General features: G+C 41.6%; 1 protein-coding gene across 1 annotated transcript in view; it reads left to right on the forward strand.

Moving 5' to 3' along the window:
- ADARB2 (adenosine deaminase RNA specific B2 (inactive)) overlaps positions 1 to 25,629 on the forward strand; it is a 305,072-nt gene that overhangs the window by 275,581 nt on the left and 3,862 nt on the right. Inside the window, exons 7-9 of the mRNA XM_064637618.1 lie at positions 8,254 to 8,422; positions 18,885 to 19,066; positions 24,250 to 24,428. Of these exons, the coding sequence (XP_064493688.1) occupies positions 8,254 to 8,422; positions 18,885 to 19,066; positions 24,250 to 24,428 (530 nt within the window). The remainder of the gene's footprint in view (positions 1 to 8,253; positions 8,423 to 18,884; positions 19,067 to 24,249; positions 24,429 to 25,629) is intronic.

Consider the following 25,629-nt stretch of genomic DNA (forward strand, 5'->3'; position numbering starts at 1 on the left):
GGCATTGCACTGTATTTATTGATTCTGCTTTGTTATGGGTTTTGCAGCTTTGTAAAACACTGCATTTGGATGCAATGTGCAGATGTGATAAAAAGGCTACATTAATCAGCAAAAGACCATGCCTGAGAAGTTTTCAGAATAATAGTAGAATATTTCACTGAGAAAAGCTCTTTGTCCCTGAATTTGTCCAGGACAAGGAATAGGCATGTCTGAGGTTCTCCAAGGTCCTCTGCAGCAGGGACAAAGAGACAACATGCTCCTGGATATGGCTTCCTCCTTTCCACCCCCAACATCCCATAGCCTGCTACAGATATGCACCTACTGAAGGCACATATTTTGTGTAGAAAATATCAAACCATAGTGCAGAAAAATCTCTGTAGGCAAAAACTACACCCACTCGGATCTAATTTAGTCTAATTTACCCTTCCACTGAGTTGGAATCACAGGTAAAATTCATGAGCTGAGTTTTATAAAGGTTTTCAGGCAACTCCAGGTCCAGTTAAGATCTCTGTGAGACTTCTGGAAGTCCCTAGACTCCTGGGGAATTTCTCAGATTCTTAGGAGAAAAATCTGAAGACATCTGCATAAAAGCATCAAACAATTTAATTCTAACTAGGACTCTGCTAGCTGCCTTCTCTAGTCAGCCTTGAGCAACTCACCTCATCCTGGTAATTTCTATTTCCATCCTTTTAAAATGGGAATAAAAGGTATCCAGCTATCACAACTCTGAGAATGGGTAATTAATGCTCAGAGTAGAATATTGAAATGGAAAGTACTATATATTCTAAGCACTATTATAACATTGTTCAGAATAATTTAGTAACTATAATCTATAGATTTTTAAGCCCAACAGGGACCATTTCCTGATGAACTAGGTTTAATTTCTTCAGCCAGACACCATAGGACTCTACAGCTCCTCCAGAAGCTGAACTAGAATATATCATCAGATGCAACTATAGATGCATCAGGAACCACAGCATCTCTAGACTCATACCAACCATATGGTGGCTGAAAAGTATTGACAGATTGAAGTTGTTTCTGTCTCATGGTGTTCGTTTTCTGGTTTTATATTTCATTGACTCCTTTCACAACATTTTTCTTAAATCACTCTTGAAGATTTCAGTTTCACATAAACAACAACAAAATCCCAAAGCCACATGAATAACAGCATGTTTTGTTGATAAAAGAAAGAGGGTTATGATGAATAACACATTCTCTTTATGTTTGTGTAAACTTTTTGATTAAAACATGGCAGGGGAGAGAATTGTCACCAAATGGGCAATTCCAGTGATCTTGATACATTTTTCACACAAAGTATTTTTAAAAGATAAAGCCTAACTTTAAGAGAAAACATTTTTCATTAACAAAAAAAAAATACAGCGATGCATAGCTTAGGACATAATTGAACAACTGGTCCCCTGTGGCCTCCAACTGATGCAGGATGTCTCTCTCCACATGGAGCCTCCAGCCACTGCCCTGGCTTTGATTAGCTGCTGACCTGGGAACCAGCAGCATCTCTCTACTCTGTCAAAGATGAGCTGGTCATTGCTGGAGACCAGCTAATGTGCCTTTGTGACTGGTGACAAGGCTTGTGAAAGCTTCAGAGGCAGAAGTCTTCTCCATTATAGAGTTCACAGCACCTGTGCAGCCCGTTGCCAGATCTCCAGACTTTCCTCTGTGGGAGCAGCTGCACTTCCAAAGCAGTGGCATGGCATATCTGATTTTAGATGAGAGGAGCAATTAGTAATTACAAATAATCATCTTGAAGTGTTTAAGTTGCACTTTCCTTGATTGCCACATGCACAGAATCTTAATTCCGCTGATAAATCTTCTACTTTTGGCTTCAACATATTAATGCTTTTCTACTCCAGAGCAGGCTGGAGTCCACAGCCTGGATTTGTGGGTGGCACAAAGGTTCTCCCTGATGCCTGATCCAGTATGCTTATTCCTCCTTGCCTGGAACAGTTATTTATAACTCTCATATGAAGCTGTGCATGACTTTGCTGCCAACACATGCTTTTAATGTGAATTTTAACTAGTTACTCACGTTTGAATCCCAGGATTCCTCAAAGACAGACATTATAGAAAACCTATTTGTAGGGTACATGTTTTGAGCTATTTCTTAGATCTTTTTTTTTGTCCCCTGAAGTGATTAAAGCTTGCTGGGAGTCCAGGGCTTACTTAGAAGTTAGTCCAGTGGTAAAATGGGTTTCATGTGTTAAAGTGTCATTCTCTGCTCTAGCAGTTAACTCAATAAAGGTATTTTGGCACTTCTCCCTAGGATGAGCTTTCAATGCTTTCATATTAGTCTACAAAAATAATAAAAATTCACTGTAAATTGCTGTGTCATCTGAACAGATGAAATTTTGCCCCTCAGTGATCATATATGGAAGTATTTTGATGGACCAAAATGGATAGTTTTCATAAAAAACACCACTGACATACTTTAACATGTTGGAATTGCATTCTTACACCTTCCTACAGTTACTGTCTGTAACACCACAGTTCAATCCAAAAATCATAATTTAATTAATAGGTACTTAGATGAGGACAAATAATGCAGTCATTTCCTTTATGTTCTTTTGGATTCAAACCTCAAATTTTTCCCTTCATTGGTTCTTCTGGATTAAATGCCACATATTGATAACCTATGAATGGAAAAATTGCTTTTGCTTTTACACCTTGTCAGTACATCACTTGAAACTATTGGCAGATGAAAAATTATGAAAGAAGTAGAAAGAGTGAAAACTGTTATTTGAAGATTAAGAATAGATTGAAGATAGAAAGAATAATATGCCGAAGGTAACATCATTTATCAGATGGCAGATTTTATCACGGTAAGGACTGCTGTCAAAAGACAGCATTTCAGCAAGGAAAGATGCAGGAAGGAGAGAAAAGGTAAAGAAGTTCAATTTCAATTGTTAATTTCAGTTCAAAAAATTACAGGTGTCCCAGGTTTTGTAACATTCTCAGATGAAGTATATATTCAGCATTTATATTTGTATATAGGGCCTAATGATAAGGTCCAACATGTCAATCTGAACTGAACTCTGCTACAACATGGTAGGCAGCACATGACTCTGGGAGCAGGAAAATCCCTCCTGGGACTGCATTCAGATGCAATAGACCTCATGGCTTATATTTAAAAGTCTCATCTAGACTTTAAGGGATTCATCTCAACATAGTTTTAACCCATTTAACCTGTGCAAGACAGGTGCTTGTGTTCCCTCCTGGGAAGGACACATCCCTGCACTCACCACAGAGGCAACTCCGCAGACTCTCAGACAAGGCCACTGCTTTTCCCTGTCCAGCCCTTGGTGTGATGAATCCTACCCTCAGAAGCCACAATTCAGATTTGCATGTTGTGAGATTACCTATTCTTTTTTCCTTAAATTCAGGCTTCTTTCAGAATACCCCTAAAGTTTCTTGCTTCCAAATCTGGCCCATGGCATTTTAGGCTGGCTCTATGCTGGTCACTAAGCACAGCACAGCAGTGATTTATCTGACCAGCCAGCCCTCCCAGCAGAGGAGACACATCCAAAGTGTTTCCTGTGCCATGATTCTCACTTCAACACCTCCAGAAACAGTAATATTGTACATTTATTCAGCACCTGTTTGAGGAATGCACATCTCTAATAACCACCAAAATACAAAGGCAGTCAGATGTTAGCATTCTTCTTTCCACCCCTTTATCTCAAACTGCTCTAAGGATGCTTTATAAACCATGCTGAGGAATGGAGGGTCAACCACGGAAAAAAAAATGCAAGATAGGCTGTTTTATTTCTTCCTTCCTGAGAAGAGAGCAGCCTCCATTGAAGCGGGGAAACAGAAAATGAACATCTGAGGCAGTCATGCAAAATTTCAGACAGAGTGTGATTCTGTTTAATCACCTTCCATTTCCTCTTCACTCTTTAACTAAATAATAAATATGGAGTGGTTTTTTTCATTACCACGTAAGCCATAACTGGTCCTGGAGAAAATACAAAAATAAGGGGTGAGCCTTGAAATCAGTGGGTTTCACTGATTTTAAATACAAGGCACCTGTGTACATTTCTAATCCAATAATTAATAATCCAGCACCTTTTTATCTTAGGAACTCTCAGGAGTAATTTCCACATCTGAGTGTAGCACACATCGTAAATCCACTCCAAATGATTTTTAAATTTGTCCTTTCCAATTCCGGCTTGAACTGACATTTTGTTCTGGTTGAAGTGGCATCCACAGACACCTTCTCCCCTGCAATTAGCTGAGATTAAGCAGTTGGAGAACCAGCACAGCAAAGATCAGAAGTGCTTATAGTCACTGATGCTTTGATCGTACTGAACAGCAGAACAGCAGTAGGCTGTAGTTTGGGACTTTAAAATGCATAAATAAATACATTTCTGAGACTGCTTTAAAATTATCCATAGCAGGCTGTGCCAGAAAGTGGACTGCATTTTTTACTGCTGTCATGCAGTTTATGTGCTGGACTCTGTCTGCAGTTTCAGTGCAAAACTCACAGAGCCTCATCTTTTCCTTTGTTCAATATTTATATCTTCCTGTGCTACTTAACAACACGCTAAAAAAGAACTCAGTGTGTTCCAACTGCGGATCTGGATTTATTTAATCATTGGCAATCTGAAAGTGTTCAGAGCTTTGGGTTATTAGTGTTTTATATAAATGCCACAGATAATCTTTTGGAGCATGCATGCCATCTATCCCAGAGATGTGAGCAGTCTGAGACAGGCGGTACTGCACGAGGTTTTAATCACACCCTATTTGTTGAATTTAATAGCAGCTGAGCAGCTAAAACCCCTTATCAGAACTGTGGAAGTGTATGCTGGGGTGAGTGGACACTGGCCACAGCTACCTGAATCCTATCAGCCAACACCCTCTGCTCGGATGCACCCTGGGCAGAGCGTGCATGACAGGGAGCAAAGTTTGACACATGGCTGAGTTAATATGATAATTCGGAAACTGAGAAGATCAGTGCACTTGCACACACTTCCTTGATGCTTTTAAAAACTTTTTTGTTCAGTTTTTGGTACTTGCAGGCCAGGCCCAGAATGCTGTAAGAACCACCATACATGGAGTACTTTGGCTTTTATGCTTCCTTTGGTCCTGAGGGAAACTGAGAAGATCAGATAGACAAATGAAAAATTAAATAAGCAGACTCCTCCATCAAACTCACTGAAGTCCTTCAGATTTCTCTCCCCAAAAATTTTTGGCTTTAAATTCTCCAAGTGCTCAAAAGTTGTTTGCAGGGCTGCTGCTATTTCTTCTCCTGAACTGGTTCCTCATCTCTGTCAGCATATTGTGGGATGCTTTGCCCCTCACTTAGGTAACATTTATATAGTGAAATCAAAGTTATGTAAATGATGGGCTGCTCATATTATACTGCAATGAATAGAATTCCCTAACAGTTACATGTCCTTTTTCATGTGTGTGAAATGTGTGTGTATCAACATGGTGAACTGCCCAAAAAAAAGAGCAATCTAGGATATCAAGGCAGCTACAGGGGAGGGTCAGAGCAGGACTGAGGAAGTGAAAAGAATGTAGAGAGATGGGAAATGGAGACAGAAAAGTGTAACAAGAGAAAATATTTTTCTTTTAAAAAAAAGGGAGAAAGAAACACTAAAAATTCATTTTATCCTGGGGGATTTCCAGCAGGCAGACTCCTGTGGTAGATCTTTACTGAAAGAATAGCATCTGTTTTTCATAAATAGTTGTTGAGCAGTACCTTTAAATGAATTTGCATAAGAAGGAAGCATCATTATCTTCATTATACCTGTGGGAAAGCTTAGGAAAAGAGAACTGATTTGCTTAAAGTCAAACTTTCTACCAGACAAAACAGCAATAGCCTCTTGAGTCACTCTTCACTGCTTCCCTGGCAGAGATCTAGCTCTGCCCTGCCATCAGTTCGCAGGATGTGCAGACAAAGGCAAAGTGGTTGTGTTATACATTTCTCACTCTTGCTCAGCCAGATGTGTTTGCTAAGCAGAAGTGATCACTCTCTACTTTTGTTGTCCAAATTTCATGCTACCTTTTCGAAGACTCTGTGGTTTAATAATAAAAAATGCTACTCACCACTGTTTCAAGTTTTTAAAAAATGTTTCCCCACACAGTCTCAAGAAAAATATGGACCAGTTCCCAGATAGCTAATTCTGTCCAAAGAGCATCCTCTGAATGATACTGCAGTAAGCACCCCAGACAAGAGGGATATAGAAAGGATCAACACACACGGCCATGAAAGTGGTTTCCTGACAGTGTTGGCACAACCAGGAATTTTGAGAGTTGAGGGATCTAAGACATTTGTGAGACTTTGGCATTTTTGCTTACTGATTTTTTTATTTGCCCATTGGTTCTTCCCAGTTTACCTCATAACTGAAGTTTGAAAATCCACAATACATCAAGTTTTGTGGTTACTGCAACGTCTCAGTTTGTAAGGTACTCTCTGACAGCTGGGCACAAGGCCCCTCCACATCCCCTACTGGGACATGGTTGCTGATGGAGATGGCAGTGCAACAACAACTCTTCCTCAAACTCAGATCCCATAGCAGCACAAACAAACCCTACAGTATCTGCAAATATTTTGGAAATGATGGAGCCTGAGTTTAGGTGGAAAGCAGTTTGGGCCATGGCCAACCAATCTATTTGATATCTGGTCCAGCCCCCTACTGGCACGCACACCCCCATCTTAAATTTAAAAAAATCAGGAAGGAAGTGAAGAGGCAATGATCAACTGGTGGGGGCCCTGCTGCCCATCTGCTGGCAGATCACAGCTGACTCTGCTGTTCTACATATGTTTGCTGCCTCTGCTAATCCCAACAGGCTGAAGCAATTTATTTTTCCATTCCCTTTTTGCAAACCATCCATTGGCAGCAGCCAAAGTCAATCCATTGCTTCCATCAGAGCTCACAGCACAGACAATAGCCATACAAAGCAAAGACAGTACAAAGATGACAGAGGGAAGGAGTGGGTGGCTGGGGATCATGCACAGAGACACCTGCTTGTGGCCAGAGGTTCCATCAGCCCCCTCTGACACACTGGTGTTACTCAGTGCCAGGAATGCAGGCAGCCCCGTGGGCCACCAAGGAGCATCACCTTTGAGGAGCATCACCTTCACATGCAGAAACCTTCTGGTAGAGCTGAGGGGGAAGGCATGGAAAAATACACTGAACGGCTGGAAATATGGGCAAAAGCCTCAGGTCTGTAGAAGTAGATCTCCTTTTCCTCAAGCACACAGAAAAGGCCATCATGTACTGTCTTACATTATTTTCCTTTGGGCTAGAGGGAAACTGAAAGGTCTGCTTCAGGGAGAAGTTGTCCTCCAGTGAAATCCTCTGAGGCTAAGGTGGTGAGCAGACCCATTGAATTTCCTCACTGTTCCTTGCTGTTCTCTTAAAATCCAAATACCCAGGGGTAAAGTAGCTGTGTAAGGAGGGTAAGAGTGATTTTGATCATGAACTTCAGTTTTTCTCTTTTCATAAAAATGAAGGTGAAGTGCTTTTGAAATGTCATTATCTTCTGTACTTACTGCATATCTGCAGGACTCAGTTCCTTGCAGAGCAGGACAAGTGCATAAGCTGCCCTGTGACATCCCAGAGGTAGCTGCCTTGCACTCAAATATATAATATCACTGAAGTGATAAAAGGTATGACACAAGGCAGGAGGGTACATCATTTCAGGTAGACTGCAGAAGGTATTTCAGCGAGCAGTGAATAACTAGCAAGTTTTGATTTGCTTTTGATCCAGAGTATAAGCCTTCAGCTTTTCAGAATTTTCAAAGTAATTTTGTGATAAAAAATCAAAACCTCAGTTCTGAAATTATTCAGGAAATGTCACTGACTATCGCAGTGGAGTATTGGGCTGGTCAGCATCATGCAGCTGAGTCTTTGATGACACTCATTGAACCAAACTTTTCCAAATATTACCCCATCACAGATCACTCCTAAACCAAGAAATTGTACTGATTCTTTAAAAAACAAAGCTTCTCTGTTCTTTTTAAACATGTAAGGGAAATAGAAGGGGAATGTGAGCTCTGCGTGTGCTGTGTGTAAGTTTTAATTGATGTGAACAGACAACCATGCTAGGGAGCACCTTCTTTTCTGCACTGTGCTGCTTTCATGGGCCGTAATCTCATCTAATTTTGCATCCAATTTAAAGGACCTCCACAGGTGGTTCTGCAAATGCAAGCTATGGCATGAATACAGTCTCTCAGGTTCTCTCTAAAAAATATTTAATTACTGTCACTCCTATGTTTATTTTGCCCAGTGAACAGCAGCAAGCACATAGTGAGAAAATACCGTGGGCACCTCCGAACAAAGATCGAGTCTGGGGAAGGAACCATACCTGTGCGGTGTCACAACGCAGCTCAGACATGGGACGGGGTGTTGCTGGGAGAGCAGCTCATCACCATGTCCTGTACAGACAAAATCGCCAGGTACGTGACACATAATACAAAACTCTTTACGTGTGGAAATGAAGTTTGATGCCAAAGAGGACTGTGGAGACTGGTGGGGAATATCTAGCAGGTGCTGACAAGCCCTGTGGAAACAAAAACCTCCTTTGTATGCAAAAACAGACCATATAAACAGGACGGAATGTAAATAGGACATTTTCCCAAATTCTCTGTGGGTCGTTAGTTGCTTATTACAGTGTGACAAAAATATAAACTGTCTTTGCAGCTTTTTTGCCAATAGAATTTCACTGTGCAAATAAAATACGTCCAACTCTGCTGTTCTTGGATCATTTACCCCAAAACTTGCAAACCAACCATCACACAGATAAACGTAGCTCGTTTGTACCCAATTGGATAAAGTGTCCTAAAAGCTGCTAGGAATATTCCTATTATTTCAAATGTCATTGCAGAACTCTCATGTCACAGCCCCCTCTGCAAGTTTCTGTTCTGTCCTGTAAATACAACACATATTTATGTAAATAATTTCCATACAATAAATATTTCATAATTATTCCATGGTGGCACATAAAATGTAGATACATTCACCATTGTCAACTTAGGAAGTTAGCTAATGGTGAATGATGGCTATCATAAACCAAAATAAAAGTGTGTGCTCCTGGATGCTTACTTATTGCACTATTAGTATATATCTATACATGCATGCATACTTATAATTATATACATGTTAAGGGCAGTAGCCATAGATGTTTACATGATCTACATGTAAAATATATCAAATTATAGCTATAAAAATGTAAATTCTATGATCAAATTCTCTGCTGAAATATCACGCCTGAGAATTCAGTTAAATCATATCAGCCAAGAATTTGGCCCAATTACTAAAGGCCAATATGAACATAATCTTTTAAAAAAGTGTAAATCTTTTGTTTAATGCAAATTCATAAATTCTGCTCTTTGCTTTAACTGGATGACCTACTGAAGCTAAATTAGTCTGTCGGCTTAGCAATGTCTGCCATTTTGGCATAAAAAAGTAGGAGCAAACCAAAAAATGGAAATACTACCACAATCCCAAAATCCACCCTCTGCTAAGTGTAATCATCACAACTGTTATGTTTAAATGAAGGATAAAGAGCTACTTCTGCTGTAATGTTTTCATTTATTCATAAGGAGATAACAGGAAACCCAAACTGTATTCAGTGGATGTCCTGCACTGGATTTAAGTGCAGCTGGGTTTTCCAAATTCAGAATCATATGGACTCAAAAAACTAAACAAATTTAAGTTCAAGAACAGAAATACTGCATTCTCTGTGGTTTTGAATTACATTAGCTAGTGAATTATATATGAGCTTTGCAAACACTAAGACATTTGCTATTGAAGGGGATGGTGACAATAATGCACAGTCTCAGGAGTTGGGTTTTCTCCAAGCACATCTGCTAAGAACTTTCAGTGAATCCTTTCCTTGTTGCCACACATCTGAACAGTATTAAAGCTGTGAAGAAAAAAAGAATCTGCACAAAGATTTTGCAAGATAAAAAAAAAATCTCACAGCTCTCATCATTAATATTATTATTTCATAATTGTACAAATTACTGCAATTTTTATTATTTATTTGCACTGTAATTCAAATGAGCTTGGATTTGTCTTAAACCAAGAGACTTATTATTATTCCCTGCTTCTAACAGCAAATGTTTACTCTCACCAGTAAGGGCCAGTTAAAAAGAGGCTGAGAAGAGGGGATATGCCATCTGCATTATGCTTTATCCAAAATTTCAGTTTACCACATTAAATGCCATCTATGATAATTTTTTACCATTAGTATCCTCACCTGTAAGGGGGAGAAATCAAAAATTTCTTCACTTGGCCTTTGTATCAGCACATACAGGACTGTTTTCTGCCTTCTTTACCTCTGGTAATAGAAAGTGCAGGCAGGAAAGGAGTTCAGTGGACAAAGAGATTGCTGTGTAAGGACCTTTTTCCCACTCCTGCCCCACTGAAGAGATCAATAGTTGGCTTCTGTGCCACACTTCAGACACCAAATATTTGCCCTACCACGTAGGTAGCTGACTCTTCAAATGTCTGCAGGATGGAGGAATCTGGTTGCACATCATCTGGGCTTGTCTTGCGATGAGAAAAAAAAGAGATCTCTGAAGCTGAAATTCATGTTTGTATAAGTGAGATTTGACTAAAAATCTGGCTTGTATACTTTGGATTTTATTACTTGTAAAAGTCCCTCAGGAGCACTGGGCTATTAGAGAATGCTTCCTCTTGAGAATCTAGCCAGTAGCTGCTAAAATATACATCATTTTGCATTATTTGCAAAGGACATTGCTATCAGAATATCAAAGACCCAAGAACATAGAGAGTTACTGAGAAAATCTAATAATATTCTATAAATCACATATCTAACAATTTATGTTCTTTCTTGCTCACAGGATAGCTATAATCACAGGGTAGTTTAATCAGATTTATTTGTTATTCAAAGACATTTAGCAATTTTTATTACTATCACCACGAGTTCGAGAGAATTTGATGCTTGATATGCATTATTTGTGTTCTGTGGTTTTGTTGATACAGGCTGGTATCATACCTGTTCTCTCACTGAATTAAAGCACAAACCCTTCTGGCATGAATAGTCATGTTATTTGACTCAGGCAGGGAATTACAAGGTGAAATTCTGTGGCTGCATTATAAAGGAGGTCAGACTAGATCTTGGTAGTTTCTTCTGGCTTTAAAACCTATGCATTTATATGTGTAAAATTAAATTTTGGGCTCTGTGAATCCCTAAACAACCCTAAGAGAGCGTCAGATTTACACTCACAACTGCTGTGAGTCTCACAGTGCAGCCAAAGTGAGTTCAGCCTCTCAGTGCCATAGAATTTAGTATTAAACCACATTCTTTAGACCCATATTTCATTAATTACGCTAACACCTTTGACCTCCATTTTCCTCTGTAATGTATACATTTGTGAAAAAGCAGCAATAACATAGGAAAAATAACTTTGAAAATTATTATCTGGGGGTAAATTTGTGTCATTTAACATTTTCTTGATGCTAATCATAACCTATATTAAAATCTTTATGTCAACAGAGACATTACAGCCCTAGGGGAGTTTAGGCTTTTTGTGACAACAAACCCATTCAATGGGCCAAATTAAACCTCCTTTCATCTCCATCTCTCACACTAAGGATGGACGCAGGAGCAGTTCATACCTTGCTTATTAGAAGGTCAGTGCAAGGTTAATGCTGCTGTTGCTGATGAAGTCTCTGCAGTTGCTATTTGGGAGCAGACAAATGTTTGAAGGAAAATTTTCATATGCACAGGCATACACACACACAAGCACACGCATCCAGGGGGGAAAATTAGACGTCTCTAGAGCTCAGATCCTCTTTGAAGATCTAAACAATCTAAACACAATAACCAAACACTAGGAAGCAGCAGCACTACATTCTTTCTCTGATCCTCCAAAACTTTCAGGACTGATTTGTGCACAGGTTTCTGCCAGCTTCAGGGGTGGCACATGCAGCACAACCAGGGGTCTCAGGGGCACTGGCTCTCTGTGTACCCTTCAGTGACATAGTCTCCAGATACACAAAGCCTGCCCATCTCTGAGCCTCTCCTCCCTGCTGCACAGCCGTGCTGCCTTCCCACAGCACACAGTGTGTATGTGTATGCCAGATTTGCAGGTGACAGTTCACACAGTCAAATGATTGCATATATAAAATAAAAATTTCCAAATGTCTCCACTTCTTATTCCTAAATCAGAAGAAATATGAAAGACTGGACAAAATATCAAAGAACTTTGCGCTTCTTCTAATTCCATCACCCCTCTTGACTGCTTGTAGATGAAATTCAGAGTCTGTCACAGAGTAGAGAAACTGTTTTCCCTTCCATATGCTTTGTGCTCTGACTCAGGGGAACACTGTCTGAGCTTCAGGCTGGTCTCCTTTCACCATGGCTCATCCTCTAGGCCCACCATGCCCTGAATTTGACAGCACACATCTCCATTCTGTATAAACTTTCCTGTTCTGTGCTCTTCTATGCTCATTGGGTTTATTCATCTCATCACCAGCACCTGGGTCCCTTCTTCTTCCATGCAGAAAACTGGAGAAATTCCCTCTCCCAGTGTCAAGCAACCCAAAACAGCAAGTGGTTCTCCTCTGCGTAGCTGCACAGAAAGGTTTAGTGATTGCCATTGCCCGTGGTTTGGTAGGGAATTGCAGAAGTGCTGGGAGCACACAGACAAGGCCACTACAGCCCTCCACAGCACAGCAGACTCATGGCACAAACAGGAATTTCCAGGTCCCATGTCACCACGTCAACTCCACTACTATGTGTGCAAATTATTTTGAGGATCTTGGTGCAAGTATTTAGCACTAAGGATTAATCAAAAAATTAGTTCTTGTCTGGGTGTCCCAGAGTTCTGCATTGCACTGCTTTTACCCAAACCTTCTTCCTTGATAGACCTTAGCAAGGGGACTGGTAACCTCATGCTATGGTCAGGGCAGAGCACATTCACATTCACTGGATGTCTAGCTGGTGTATTTACTTTGGAGAGAGGCCAGCCTTCTGTGCAGCAAACTTGCATCTTACACACTAGCAGTGTGTAAACTTATTTGTAAATGCATGAAAAGTGACATTTGTCCTCTTTCAAAAGACCCCTGACAGCATGCAGGCTGAGGAATGTGCTTTGTGTATTGCAGGATTTGAAGGGAACTATCCTCCCAAACACTGTCTTTATACAGCAGATAAAAGCCAGGATTCAGTGTTTATTTTGTAAGCTCTGGCCTTAAAATTGTTCTCTTACTACCGCTTCTCAAAAGGTCACCTTTAAAAGACTGTGTATTTTCTTGCCACCAGGTTAATGGTCATCCACTTCCTTGTACCACACAAAAAAAAAGTGACATTAAGCCCGGAAGTCAAATAAGACCTTGAACATCTAAATTATACCTCACCTACAAAACAAAACAAACAGTAACAATGGACCTCCAAACTTTGCCTTACAGCATGAGCAGTCTATCCATGTCCCATGGCTAAGGTTTGTGGATTATTTGAACCCACAAGCTAGAGAATAGGAAGGAATTTTTCTTGAGAATATGTTCAGAGTATGGCAAGGTAATGTAGCCTTAAGGCACCATTTCAGGAGTTAGCAGTGGGAGTCTGAAGTAACATTTTATAAGATGAGTTGAGTACATTAAGCTGTATTTAAATGTAGCATATAAAAATGCAAGACTAGAAGTCAGTGTTAGAAATTGGCATTCTTAGATCTATTTTAGTGTTAGCCTGTCGACCAGAGCCATTGTTAACAGAAGGCTGAGCCTGACAAGGTAACTCTTAAGAAAAGCTACTTCAAAGGCTGCATATTAATGCAAATGAAAATCAATTAACACAGCTAGATCTTCAATTAGAGATGATTTGTGCCCATAGTTTGTAATTTTCTCTCTTAACCCCTTTCTGTGTGACTGAGAGTTCAATTTCAATCTTTCACCACAAGGTATGTTCCAGAAAACATATATAAACCACCCACTGTTAAAATACAGATCAAAAACTAATGCACTAGTTCCAGTTTCCAAACCAATAATAGCGAAATGGTCATATAAATAGGAACACCACAGGTGTTCTGCTGAGCACAGGCCACCCTGAATAACAATTTATGTTGTGTGAAGCATAGCTGGAAATATTGGTAATAGAAATTGTGGTACAGGAGGTTAACAACACACCAAGTGGATAAGACTTAAAGCTCTTAATAATGACAAAAAAAAAAAAAAGTATTTTATAAAAAGCCTTAACAAAATAAGCTTTGAAATTCATCAGTTGTGCTTTTTAATGGGCAAGGTTTCCAAAGGTCCCAAGGAAACACTTCAGCTGGACACAGTTCCCTGAGATGTTTTGAAGCCTTGTGTGAATTTCTCCACATCTCGGTTTCGAAGGGGTTTGAGGGCAGGAGCATGTCAGCTCTGAGTAACTCTATGTGCAAACCAATGCTAGAAACACCACCAAAGGGACTCCAGGTGTCACACCATGTCTCAGCAATGGGCAAGGAACCACATGCTGACCTGAGGACGGCTGCAGCCCTCTGCATCCCCACCGGTTTGCCTCCAAACCTCTTCCTCATAATTGTTATCATCCATATTTCTGTTGATCCCAGGGAGGGGGCGTAGACAGATTCAACATGTAGAGGCTGTGCTGTGGTTCTGGCATGGGGGCACATTTCCCTGCACACCTCACTGGTGGTCCCGAGCTGTCAGGAACATGGGAGCTGGGAGGGGCTTCTGTGGGGTCTCACCCCCACCCGCTCTGCGTCCAGGATTTGGGGAGCATGGCATTTAATTACAGAAAGGCTGCTTGCTCTGGGACACCTCCCAGCTTGTCGCTGGCATTTCTGTGATTGACAAACAGGCAAAAATATATTTATTCAAGGATTATCTATATTGAAAACTGGACGCGGGATTTTGTCTTTGTAAACAGTGCAGTAATATCTACTGTTTGAACAAAAGGAAGGCTATACTTTCCTTCCATTTAAAGCACAAAAAGCTCTCCTATTTGAGTGAAAAGGGAAGACATTCTGTTTTATTGATCCAGCTTGCTGAAGATTTGGGGTTTTTTTAATAAGATCTGTGACTAAGGGAGCAGTGGGTTGATTTTCACTTTATTGGAAAGGTTATTACAAAACACATAGCATATAAGTTATTAGAGAGATGTGTGTCCTTGAAAACAGCCCTTAAAATCTTGAACAATTAGGAAAATTCAGAATGATCCAGCATATTTCCTCATAGCGAGAAAAGTCACTTTGATATATTGAGGACCCAAAATGTAACACCGCATTGCTTTGAATAATAATTTTATTTTGAAAAACCACATTTGAAGAGAGTACTTTGTTACAGATGGGAACACAGCTACTTTCATGGACCTAAATTAGACTACAGAGAAATAGCTCCTTCAAAATTAATACCCTTATTGATAGTTTCATTGTTGCTCAGATGGACCTTTCTCTATCATCTACCTATAAAAAATCCCATAGCTGTTCATATATCAAAGGACATCAGCCACGTGTGTTGGTCAAGGGATGAACAACACAAAGGATTATAAAAGACGTTCCCCCAAATATTTGTCAGTAAAATCTATTGTTTACGCACAATACTGGACTGGCTGCCCTCCAAGGTAGGCCTTTTTATCCACAGAACAGCAGCAGAACGAGAAACTGAAAATTTCCCCCATCATTAATGTGCTTTTACTGTGCTCTGACGGACAACAGCAGCAGTGCCGGGGTCTGGTTTTGGCCAGCTCAGCACAGGATCTCACCTTTCCTAGAATTTGTGCTGACTTAGTGGGACTCGCACATGCTCAGGGCTGCTTTCCAGAGAGAAGCAACTGTCTAAACACTTTGACAAACCTGGGCTAGATTTGGAAGCAAAGCTCTTTCTCTGCTTCTTCATCCCTTTTCTCTGACTGAATGCTGCTAAACCAGCGCTGTGTTGAACTGGGAAGTGGCCACTGTACAGGTGGCCATCACCCTCATCCCCTTTCACACCACCACCATGCTGATGCTGAACATCAGCCTTGGCATAGCTCAAGACCCAGCAAGCAGTCCCTATCAAATATTGCCTTCTCACTGTCAGCACATTTGCTGATTTCTCTGTCCTTCCAACCTTGGGATGGTGTCTGGTATTGGGACAGTCTCTTTGTGCACCACATTCTACCCATCAGGTACGACTTGCTTTTGTGCTCTGAAGTCTTTGTTAAATTTCTTCTTCCTCATTTTTTTAGTCTGGCTCCTCTGTCCAGTTTATCTTGGAGTCAAACTTATACCCTGGAGTCAAAACCCACTGTGTGTGATACAGAAGCTTCATCACCCCCTGCACCTGCCTGTGCCTTCTTTTGGAATGGGAAAACAGAACTGTCCCAAGGAACAACTATTTTGTCCAGAAGCCATGAACTCTTGCAGACTTCAGCAAATCATGCTGCCTTTTTGCCCTGATTCCTCAGGGCTTAAAAATGAGGCTTTACCTTACAGCAGCACCGCAAGGATTAATTCATGTTTATGGAATGCTTTCAATACATAGTGGGTGACTTGATCATGCTGATATTATGATTTCCAACAATGTAATTCCATTGACATTTGAATGGCTTTTTACACTAGGATGAATATGCCCAGAATTAGGCAAAGAAATATGTCTAAAGAAAAAGCAGGTTCCTTGTGAAGAATTTAAATTAAATAATCATTATAACCTTCTAATTTATAATCTGAACACAGTCCCGTATTTTGGTAAATAAAGCTCAGATGATTTCTTGTAATTTGCATATTGCTAAAATCCCAATATTGTTGAACATATGTTGTTTTTCTGTTTAGCTGCTTCTTTTCTCTCCTTCAATTCAATATGCAAGGTTTTTTTTAAGAAAATGTCAAATGTTGAAAACAACACTGATATCTTACAAGTTTCCATCTGGACAAAGATATATGTCTAATTTTTTAGTCTCCTTAGACACTGCTTGGAGGCATAGTACTGTTAGCTGAATTTAACTCTGTTTCTTAAGCTTGCATTATTAATTTTGCATCATGATAAGATATTTATTCAAAGAGGCAACTAGTTCTTTCTTTTAAAAGTGATGTTATTGCAGAAATGACCACACTTTTTTTCCCCAAAATGAAGTTATGCAAATTTGATCGACTAAAGTAAATGTTTCATAAAACCAATGACTGTTTAAATTGTGGGACTAAATTGTTTGTATATAAATATTACCTTTTATATTTCATTTGAGTTTTATGTAGATGAACACATTACTTTAATGGCCTGCATTTACAGAGGGAGACAGTGAGAGTCTGACTCTGAAATCCTCAGCAGCCAGATGGCTGCCTTTTCTTGCATGAGATTAAAAGATGTTTCTCATTCACAGCCCTGCTTCGGAGGCAAATTAATATAGCCAGCTAAATTGCTTGTGTTTTTGGAATAAAATTTAAAGAGAACTTTTTAAAGCAATTGGTGTCACAGGTTCCTAGAGCAGATTGCTCTCCAGGTACAGCATGCTGGTTTTAAACATTCAGTAATTAATGGAAAGTATTCCGTGTTAATTGACTGCTTCAGGAAAGGGAAATATAATGACTCCTTATTAATCATGAAAAGAGACATACAGCACGGAGGCACTGCAATAATTGCACTAACGGTTGAGAAATGTTAATTAATGAAAAGAACAATGATGTAAGAAATTAGCACCATAATGCTTGCTGCTGATGGAGATTCTGCTTTAAACACATTATTTAGCATGGCAGCCACTGGATGATGCCTTAAATAGCAGGCAACTCATACCCTTTCCTTCAGTCAGCTACGGAGTTCCAAATGTTGCCGGTGTTTTGGTTTTTAATGAGCCAAAATACACTCTCCAGAACTACATTTTCTGAAGCATTTTCAGTTTGAACTCCTGAACTCAAAACTATTCGAACAGATTGACTGGTTTTGACTTACATAGAAATATTATCAAGTGTAAGAGAACATGTTAGCATTTGTGTGGCGGGGAAAAACTTCTTAGATGGGCTGAGCTGAATAGGTTTGCCAAGAAGATAACTGCAAAATGACTTCTTTCCCCTTTTTAATTTTTCCACTTTTTAACAATTAGCTGCCCTCTGAAGAATTTAGAGCAAGCATGCTGTCATATTTGTGTCTAGTTCGATGTAAAAAATCATAGGCTACTAAAATGCAGAACCATTCTGGCAACTAATCCAACACCAGTAGCATGGAGCTCACAGTCACTAACAAGCAGAAGGCCCTGAGGTTTCCACCACTGCTCTGCTGCACCTTTAAGACAGCAACAGGGTGAGACGTATTCATCACTCCAAACATTTTAAATCAGGTCAAACTATTGGTTAAAAATTAATTTCCTAAAATTGTAAGTCCTTCTTTTTCTCTATTCAGGGCCAGGATTTAATTCTTATGAATGTCTTCATATATTCATGGTCATGTCTGCAAAGAAATGTCAGCTTGTGAGGCATTCAAAAATTTTGTGTGAATTTTGGCCACTTAAGTCTTGTGTTAGCTTGACTGTATGACATGGGGATGGTAATATATGACAAACAGGTAGAGTAGTAAAAGCTCTCATTCTAGCTCTACCATTGTAAGTGAAAAACTATAGACGCAGGAAAAAACATTAAAATTCTGCTAAAGACACACTAAATGAACATCCATCGAACACAAAATGCTTTGAGAAAGAACAGCTCCCAATAAGAAGTCTCTGCTTGTAGTGACACAAGACAGAAATACATCCCTTAAGACAATGGCACCACAGCAACCGAAAATCATCACAGAGGGGGAATCAGTGCATGGGTGTATAATAACCCAGCAGTGATTTGTGTAGCATAGGACAGGGTCAGGAAAGGTTTCATCCCTCATCCCTCTAAGCCATGTGCTGCCCTGTGCTGATTTTTCCAGGGTAGCTCTACTGTGGCTATTCCTCCATGCATGTGCTTTATTGCTGCTGAATTTCTCTTTCAGATGGAACATCCTTGGGCTCCAAGGTGCTCTCCTCAGCTCCTTCATTGAACCCATGTACTTGCACAGCATCATTGTGGGAAGCCTCTACCACACTGGTCACCTTTCCCGGGTAATGAGCCATAGGATAGAAGACATTGGTCAGCTGCCAGCTTCGTACCGGCGCAATCAGCTGCTTCTCAGTGGTAAGCAAACACCTGCCTGCCAGACAAATGATCCCCTCTCCCATCACTAACCGTGCTGGTCACCAACAGAAAAGTTTTTTGGGTTTAAGCAAACCATTATCTCATGTCTTCTTTTTTTTCCCCTGGAGAGTATGAATTTGTAGAATGAAGAAACTGTGTTTAAATCCAGGTCCGTTTTTCATATGCAGTGGCCACAAAAAGGATCAGTAGTTGATACAAGCTGACTAGGAGAACAACCACTGTACACTGAACAAAGTGGGGGAAAAATGTGCCACCACTTTTCCTAACCAGTCCCTGTCCCTACCCTGGGTCTCTGGTCCTTCTTCTCCATCCCCCTTACTCCCACTTCATTAACCCCCATCCAGTAATAGCTCTCCAGCCTCATCCCAGCAAAATACCATGAAATCTTGAATGCCTTGAGGTCCTCATGAGGCACGTGAGTGATAAGGGCCACCAGTTCTGCATCAGATTAGATCCCTATTTTACTCTCAGACTTCGATAATTGTTCTTTGGGAGAATTCCCTGAGACACCAATAAAATGTCAGCTTTACAGAGCTGGGACGTCAGGAAGCTTTAGTGTAGTACCATTGCCTTTCAAAGTCCTCTAAGTTCCTCAATCAGGAGAGTGCTGGTTTATCCCTTATCTATTTCATGGGCTTTTTTTTTTTTTTTTAATGCGTCCTTGTGACAAAATTAGTTTGGCTGAGGCAGAAGTGGTAGTTTAGCCACTGGGGAAATTCTCAGTTTCTGTGTGGTTTAGTACGTCTGGCAAGTGTAATATTCATGTAGGTGTTATGAGGTGAATAGGTCAAAAGGCTTATCTTTATTTCAGCAGCTTATCTCCATTTTTTAACCCTTCAGTGCAGCTAGCCAAAGACTGTGCAGTGCAAGTAGGCAGGAAGCTGTGCTCCACACTCCCCTTCCAGTCTATATCCCTACCTGTCCCACCTACCCTGTTCCAGCATGGACATGACCCAGCCCCCTCTTCCTTCCCACATAACATCATGGCAGGGAGGAAAGGACTCCCAGCTGGTCAGGAAAATCTCCCCATTTCCCAAACCTGACTGTTATTTTGACAATGCAGCCCTGGCTGCCAGAAGCCTCTGCATCTTGCACTGGGAAAGCGGATCTCATCCTGTGCCAACCCTAACTCGTTATAAGTGCTCCCATACATTAAGATCAAAGGCACACACACTACCACTGTGTCTGCAGGATGTACAGGGAAACCCACTTGAACTGTGGGAGGGCTGAAAACACAGTAGAGGATTTTATAAGAGATTTCACCACACAACAGCTATTTCTTTGCAGGGCTGGCCTTGCAGAGTAAAAGCAGTGGGTAATACTTGGCCTAAGTGTGTTTGTATGCCAAGAGTTGTTGCCAGAGTTTTCAAGGCAATTCGAAATGCATCAGAGGGGCCCTTGTGCCACTCTAAACACCTGCATGTTTCAGGGCTGTCTTCCTCCTTCCGAGAGACTTCTGTCTGGAAAAGGATTTGCTTTGCTTTTGGTTGTGTTTGTGAGTTTTCCCCAGCCCAGGAGCAGTGAGAGGAATCTCTCTCTCTCTGTCTGCACTGTTTTTGTCTCTAAAGCCATTATTTGTAATCTTCCCTCCCCCACAAATCCCAGGGAGCCAACGCTGATTAAAACTTACATTGCTGAGGCTTATGCTGCAGTTCTTTTTCCTGGGAAACTGTGCTGACAGCATATCCAGTGACTAAAGAGATGGGCATTGAGCAAAAGCCACGCTGAATGCATTAGAAACCAGACCTCCACAATCTCAGCCAGGCAACTCCACCTCCCATACTTGTCTCGGAGATCAGGCCAGTCAAGGATTGCAGGAGTCCTTAAATTATAGGGGTGTCAATTATTTTGTCACTTGATCATAGCGGTACAAACATTTCAATGGAGAGGAGAGGCACGGCGTGTGATTAGATATCCTGAGATTAACTCCTTGGCTCCACTGAAAAATAATCAGTGAGGTTTTCCACTCACACCAGTCCCAGCTAGATGGAACTCCACTCATTCACTGAGATTACTCTTGGGTGTAATTTTTAGAAGAAGAAAAGCCCTGGGTATTTTTTATATCCTCTTCTCTTGAGATTGAGGCTGTTCTAAAGGGTATCTGGAAGAGGCACAAGGTTTTGCTGGGAGAGAGAGGACAATGAGGACAGATTTTAGTTCATATCCCACAGTACTCAAATTCATATTATTTGTGCAAAGATGTTTCTTTTCCTTCCAGTTTCTATGGCCTTCTATTGTACTCTGTCATGAGGATTTTAAGGAGGATGTTTTACATAAAGGAGATAAAATCATCTAGGTTATTTGGGTGTTACTTTCCAAATAAAATTAGAACAATTGAATCAAAAGGAAAATCTGGAAGAAGTGTTTAAAAACGATAAAAAAACCAACAGAGAATATATCTAGGCTCTATATTTGTGTCTGTCATGAGTTTAATGGGTTTTTTCTTTAAAACATCTTCTCTTGCATCTGGAAAATGATATGAAAATATCTTCTACTTACCTAAATACGTATACTTATATATGATAGGTGGGAAGAGAAAGCATGAAAGCCAAACCAGCCCAGAGGGTTTTCCAGGCACTGGTACAAGACTGGACTACTCTCACAGTCCAAGACCAGAGGGAGGTCCTAGGCTGGGCAGGAGTGCACAGCCCCCATCTGATGGACACCCACAACCTGCTCTGCCTTCCGTGCAGCCTTTCCTTCTGGCCACTGCTTTCACAACATTTTTATGTATTTAGTGGCTTGTGGCAATTTTTCATGGCAGAGTGTTTGCCATCATGTTTTTTGGCACTCAAATGCTCTAAGCTTTTGGGTGCTATCTTGACAGAGAGTGATGCATAGTGTCAAACAGCTGATTCTGATCTGTTTGCGTATCATTCTGTGTAGAGGCGCTCTTCAAGCGCCACACAGCTATCTGATTTTCAAGCTCTCAGTTTAAATCCTGTTGCCTAGGTGAACTGGAGTTTTAGATGCAGACTGATCTGTTATCTCAGGGGGGAAAAATTGAAAGAGGTATTAATACGACATGAATGTGTTTACAAATCCTGGTGAGGTTATGACTTAGCTGTAATTCTCTTCTACACACGATAGTGAGTTCAGTCCCAGTGACTGAGATGATTTCTGCTGTTCCAGCTTTGTCACCAGTACAAAGTAAAAAGTGCTTGTGCCATATAATTTTTCCCTTCAGTGGCCACCTTTCAGTCCCTTTGTGTGCTGAGTACCATCTGGCTCTTGCAACTCCCTCTCAGAGCAGAGGTGACCAGGGAGAGAGCGAGCATGTCCCTCACTGCCATTGCTTCCCATGATGCAGAGGGAGCCCAAGTGAGACACAGGGGCTGCCTACAGAGGCAGCGTCCTGGTCACCACAGACCCTGCACAGCCCTCTGCTTCTCTTGTGGTATCTCTCAGCAGCTTACCAAGCTCAACACATTCGGCACAGCAACAGGTGCTGCATTCCCACCAGCTCCCATCTCCTCCCATTCTGCCTGAGACCAGCACATGCTCATGGTGTGAATCTGTTTTGAAAATGAGATCCCTGAGTGAGAAGGGGCACTTTGGAAAGGAGGGGCTTTGATGTCTTTTCTTTAATCTCCTTCTCTCTGAACAGCTCATATCAGCACTTCTCGCCCTCTGCAAAAGTTCTTTGTAACTCTCTCAGTAGAAAACACAAAGGACCTTTCTCTGCTTCCCTGCACCCAGGAGCAGTGAAAGCAGGTCCCCCCAAGCTGTGCAAACCATGAGCTGTCACTGGAGCTGCTGCAGGCAGGGGCTCCAGCAGGAACTGCCATTTGGAAATAGAGACCCAGCCCTGGCACTGTCCTGTGCCAGCGTGGCTGTGCCAGGCAGCTCCTGCCTACCAGCACAGTCCCCACCTGTCTGCTCACCACACTGGCTTTTGTTTTCCAGGTTTGCAGGCTAGTGGCCCATACAGCAAATTAGCAGAGAGAGACACAACAGCTGGATCCAGACACATCATCCAATGCCCATGTTTTCAAAAATATTCAAACTGCTTCAGGTCACTCTGTTTTTTCCAGCCTTGGAAGCTCTGAGTGTTGATTCTTTGCTCCAAAAGCACTAATGAGCAGGGCAAGGCAGAGCTCACTTGCTTGCATTTATCCTGTGCTGGAAAATAAACCAACCAGTTCCTTTATTCCTCTTATTTTCTTGCAAAGGCTAATCATTCCCTTGTTTCAGGTACAAGAAATGAGAAAGCAATAGGATTCATGAGCTACACTAAATGGTTAAAAAGAGACAGGAGTTTACCTGATTAAAAATAACTCATGCACACACCCACTCCTGACCTTGTAGCCCTGGTCTGCATTTAGAGCCAGGGGAGATCTCACCCATGAAGGCAGTGGTTTATTATGTAGCTCAGATGTCCAAAACTGTCCATATGAATGACACTAAGGTCATGCAATCACTTCAGGTGACTGTAAACCTCATCACTGCAGCTGTCTAAAATTAAATAAGATTCATTCCACCTAAAGATGTCCAAAATATCACTGTTAGGATACTAACGAGTTCTTGAAGAGCTGGTGCTCCCATACAGGGTAAGAATCTTATAGGCAGACACAGGGCTGGGATCAAATCTATTCTGTGTAAGTTTGTGATGTCTACAAGGTAATTATTAACTCAGGTCTAACAATCTCTCTGTGATGAGGAAGTGTATGTTTTGTATTTTCTTATTCTCTATATATATCCCCTGTGATCTCGACATCCCATCACAACAAAGGCCCTAGGAGCTCATAGCAGATAAATATGCCAGCATACTGTGGAAAGCTCACCTGAAGGGACACATGGCAAAAGCACTTTACTGCTTAGTTCCTTTTAAAAAGCTGTTATCCCATTAAAGCCTTTCTGAAAGATTTCACTCAGCAACTGTCACACTGCTGTCAACAGCTCACACTACAATCCAAAGGCTTTCCTTAGGCTAATGAAAGGTTTGCCTGCAAGGTGGAAAAAATCAATAGGAATTGCTAAATTATGTCTCTGCAAGGCAGTTGGTTTGGTAATGTTTAATCAATGGTGACAAGAGCACGTGCAGTCCACGATGCCAGCAGGTTCACTCAAGGGTGTCCCATGTGCCACAACAACCCACCACATGTTAGCACCTTCTGAGTGCTTTGAACCCTGGAGGTTACTGGTGTCCTTCTCTCCTTCAGGGATTAGCCATGCTGATGCCCGGCAGCCCGGAAAATCTCCCAGCTTCAGTGTGAACTGGATTGTAGGGAACACCGACCTGGAGGTTATCAATGCCACGACAGGGAAGAGGACCTGTGGGAGTCCCTCACGGCTCTGCAAGCACATGTTCTTCACTCGCTGGGCAAAGCTTCATGGCAAGGTAGGTCTGATGCACTAAGAGGCTTGTCAATAATTGTCCTGCAGTCCATGTAGAGTGAGAGAAGGTGAAGACAAGAAAATATTTTTTATTAAGTGCCAAAACCTCTTTCCTAGTGGGAAATGAGTGGAAACAAGACAGAGCAATGGCATGGAAGTGTGGAGACACTCCCATCGGTGAAGTCATTAAGGAAGGAAAATGAACCTGCAGGGTGGCAAGGTTTGATGACAAGCCCAAAGTGTTGTTCTGCTCTGCAGGAGATCCCTAGGGAGGGAGGCTGATGGCATGGTCTGTCCTAGCAGGGACTCTGAGCCTTGAGGTAAACAGAAGAGACTGACCTGGGCTTTGTGCCCAGGGCTCAGTCACAGTTCAGTGACACAGGTCCCAGCCTATTTCCTGCAGAGAAGGTGGAAAGCAGGGCGAGGAGCACTCCTGCCACCCCCAGAATGGAGTGATCCTCACAGGAACAAAATCAGGGCCACGGCTGGAACCATGGCTGAGAGAGCTGGACTGCATCTGGCTCACACCAGGGATGAGGTCGGGGTGAGCAGGAGGCTCACAGGTGGCTGAACTTGTGGCTGAACAGGGCACTTTGCTCTTGACAAAACAGTGTTTGATAATGTCATCAGTGTCCACCTCTGGGGAGCAAAGAGAACAAAGAGGCAACCAGAGGGAAGCCACTGCTACCAGGCCAGCTTGTGGTTGACAGTGTCACCCTCCCTTGCTGACTGGGCCAGTACAGCCCCAGCCAGTACAACTCCATGGAATGCTGGCACACGCAGGTGGGAGCAGATCATTGCAGGCTGCATGTTCACGTTCTCCTTTAATCTGTCTCTCAGCATGTCTCCTGTTTAGAGAGAAGGAAAAGAGTGCTGTTTGCTCACCAGGCTGTGCTTTGAGGGTCCCTTTCCCTGTCATGTAAGCATTGGGCATTCACCCAACTGCTTGTTCCAAGGCATTTTTCAGACTTTGGTTTCTTTTGCAAAACATCAAAGCCTCACTGCTGGATTGGCACTGTAGAGACTTGGGCAGGAGTCCATTTATTTAGTTCTTCTGCAGAGCGAAGGGTGCTCGCTCCTGCGTGTCCTTCCAGGGGAGGAGGGACACTGGTTTGGCCTGAGGTATCTCCTGGTGGGTGATTCCAGTGCTCGAACAGAACACTTGGATTTCCTGCACCAGCACAAAACCTGATGCCTGATTTCTG

The sequence above is a fragment of the Pseudopipra pipra genome, chromosome 1 (assembly GCF_036250125.1).
Source record: "Pseudopipra pipra isolate bDixPip1 chromosome 1, bDixPip1.hap1, whole genome shotgun sequence".
Taxonomy (NCBI): Eukaryota; Metazoa; Chordata; class Aves; order Passeriformes; family Pipridae; genus Pseudopipra; species Pseudopipra pipra.